This window comes from Elephantulus edwardii, unplaced genomic scaffold (assembly GCF_000299155.1).
Source record: "Elephantulus edwardii isolate Elephantulus edwardi_28Jun2011 unplaced genomic scaffold, EleEdw1.0 scaffold00117, whole genome shotgun sequence".
Taxonomy (NCBI): domain Eukaryota; kingdom Metazoa; phylum Chordata; class Mammalia; order Macroscelidea; family Macroscelididae; genus Elephantulus; species Elephantulus edwardii.
Window position 1 is genome coordinate 3734198 of NW_006399867.1, and position 1685 is coordinate 3735882.

General features: G+C 62.3%; 1 protein-coding gene across 1 annotated transcript in view; it reads left to right on the plus strand.

Moving 5' to 3' along the window:
- Positions 1-1207: 1207 nt before the first annotated feature.
- The window catches only part of CDR2 (cerebellar degeneration-related protein 2, 62kDa), a 36737-nt gene continuing 36259 nt past the window's right edge, over positions 1208-1685 (plus strand). The window contains exon 1 of the mRNA XM_006892640.1: positions 1208-1410. Coding sequence (XP_006892702.1) covers positions 1332-1410 — 79 coding nt within the window. The 5' untranslated portion in view covers positions 1208-1331. The remainder of the gene's footprint in view (positions 1411-1685) is intronic.

Sequence of the window (1685 nt, forward strand, 5' to 3'; positions counted from 1 at the left end):
CGGTGAGGAAGGACGGCATTGAATGGTACAGGGTAAAGATCGGGTGGTTCATGATCATGGCCAGCTCCACAGCACCGAACAGCTAACCAACCACAAACACTAGACATTTCGACTTCCACAGTGTCAGATAAAATACTAAGAGGCTTTGTTGTTGTTTTACCTGCTACTTTCACACTAAAGTTGGTGCCTCCTGCCCTGCCATCTGGCCTGCCATCCTACACACACTGAGGTCTGCCTTTGCTTTGTCTGCGCGAGAGGTGTCCATCAATGAATGGCTAGGGGTGCCGCACCTACTGCAGTCATGTCAGGACCACAGGTGCTTAACTGGTCTCCCAACTTTTTATATTTCTATTCATATGTGAAATTGCCCCTTCCCCCCGCCCTTCAACGAGAGAGTTCCAACGACATCTCTTTCCCCAATTGATTCTCAAGTGGATCTGCACTCGCTTTACCTGAACAAGTACAATTCCCAGAGGGTGGGGATAGGTGCACAGATGTCAGGTGAAAATTCTCAAAAGGGTAACCTCCTTGGCCCTAAACTTTCCATTGACCTTAATTTTCTTGTCTTGGTGAGCGCACATCTGGAGACAAAAGAAAAGGGGTCTGCGAGGAAGGGTCCAAGGGCTTCCGGCCCCTGAGCGCGTCCTGCCGGCACGATAGGAACTCCAGACAACCACTCAGTGCCCAGACTCCAAGTCCTCACGCCCGTGGAGCTTGCCCGTACCCTGCCGCCGCCGCTTCCACCGACTGACCAGCTCGCTGCCCGTCACGGAGACAGCCGACGGGTCACCTCAAAGGACTGAACGCACGCCCAGAAGCGTCACAATGCGGACTCGGGCGAGACTTCTCGGCCGCACCCCTTCGCCTTCTCCCGCCTTCTTTGTTTCTTCCGAAGCTACCATTGGCTATTTGCCCTTGAGCCGTGGGCCGTGTCTGAGGCCCGATTGAATGAGCTCTCTGCCGCTCGACCAGCCGCCTGCTCCTCATTGGTCGGGAAGCCGCCGGTGGTTTGAATCGCAGCCCCGGTCGGGGAGGGTTCTGCCAAAGTGCCACGTTGGGCTCGGCTGCGGCTGGAGGAGCTTGCTCGGGGAGCCGGCGGGGCGCTTGCGTCGGAGCTCCGGCTGTTTGCGTGGCTCGAAGCGAGCAGGCAAGCCGTCCGCGGCGTGCGCTGAGGGGCTGGTGGGGAGCTCCGGTGAGGGGGCGGCAGAGCTTGGGCGGCGGCGCGTCCCGCCCGCCCGAGGACGGCTCTGGCTGAGGGCGGAGGGCCGGGGACAGCGGCTGAGGCGGGACGTCGGCGGCGGGGACTGCTGCCCCCGAAAGACTCGGCCGAGATGCTGGCGGAGAACCTGGTGGAGGAGTTCGAGCTGAAGGAGGACGAGCCGTGGTACGACCACCGAGACCTCCAGCAAGGTGAGGGCGAGGTCGCCGCGGGCGGCGGCCGGATGGAGACGCAGGCTCCGCTGCGCAGAGAGGCTGTGGGGCTCCCGGCTGCTCCCGGAACTGTGACGGAGTTGCCTGGGTGCTGGGGGGTCGGCTCCCCGTGCGGGGCGGGGGAACCGGCCGCGCCCCTCCCGCGCACTGGGGCTCTGCGCGGCCCGGGTTTGCGCGGTGATCGCGCTGCGCTCTGTGCCCCGCGCGGCTGCAGCGCTGGCGGTCAATTATCACATTTAACCCCCCCCCCGAGG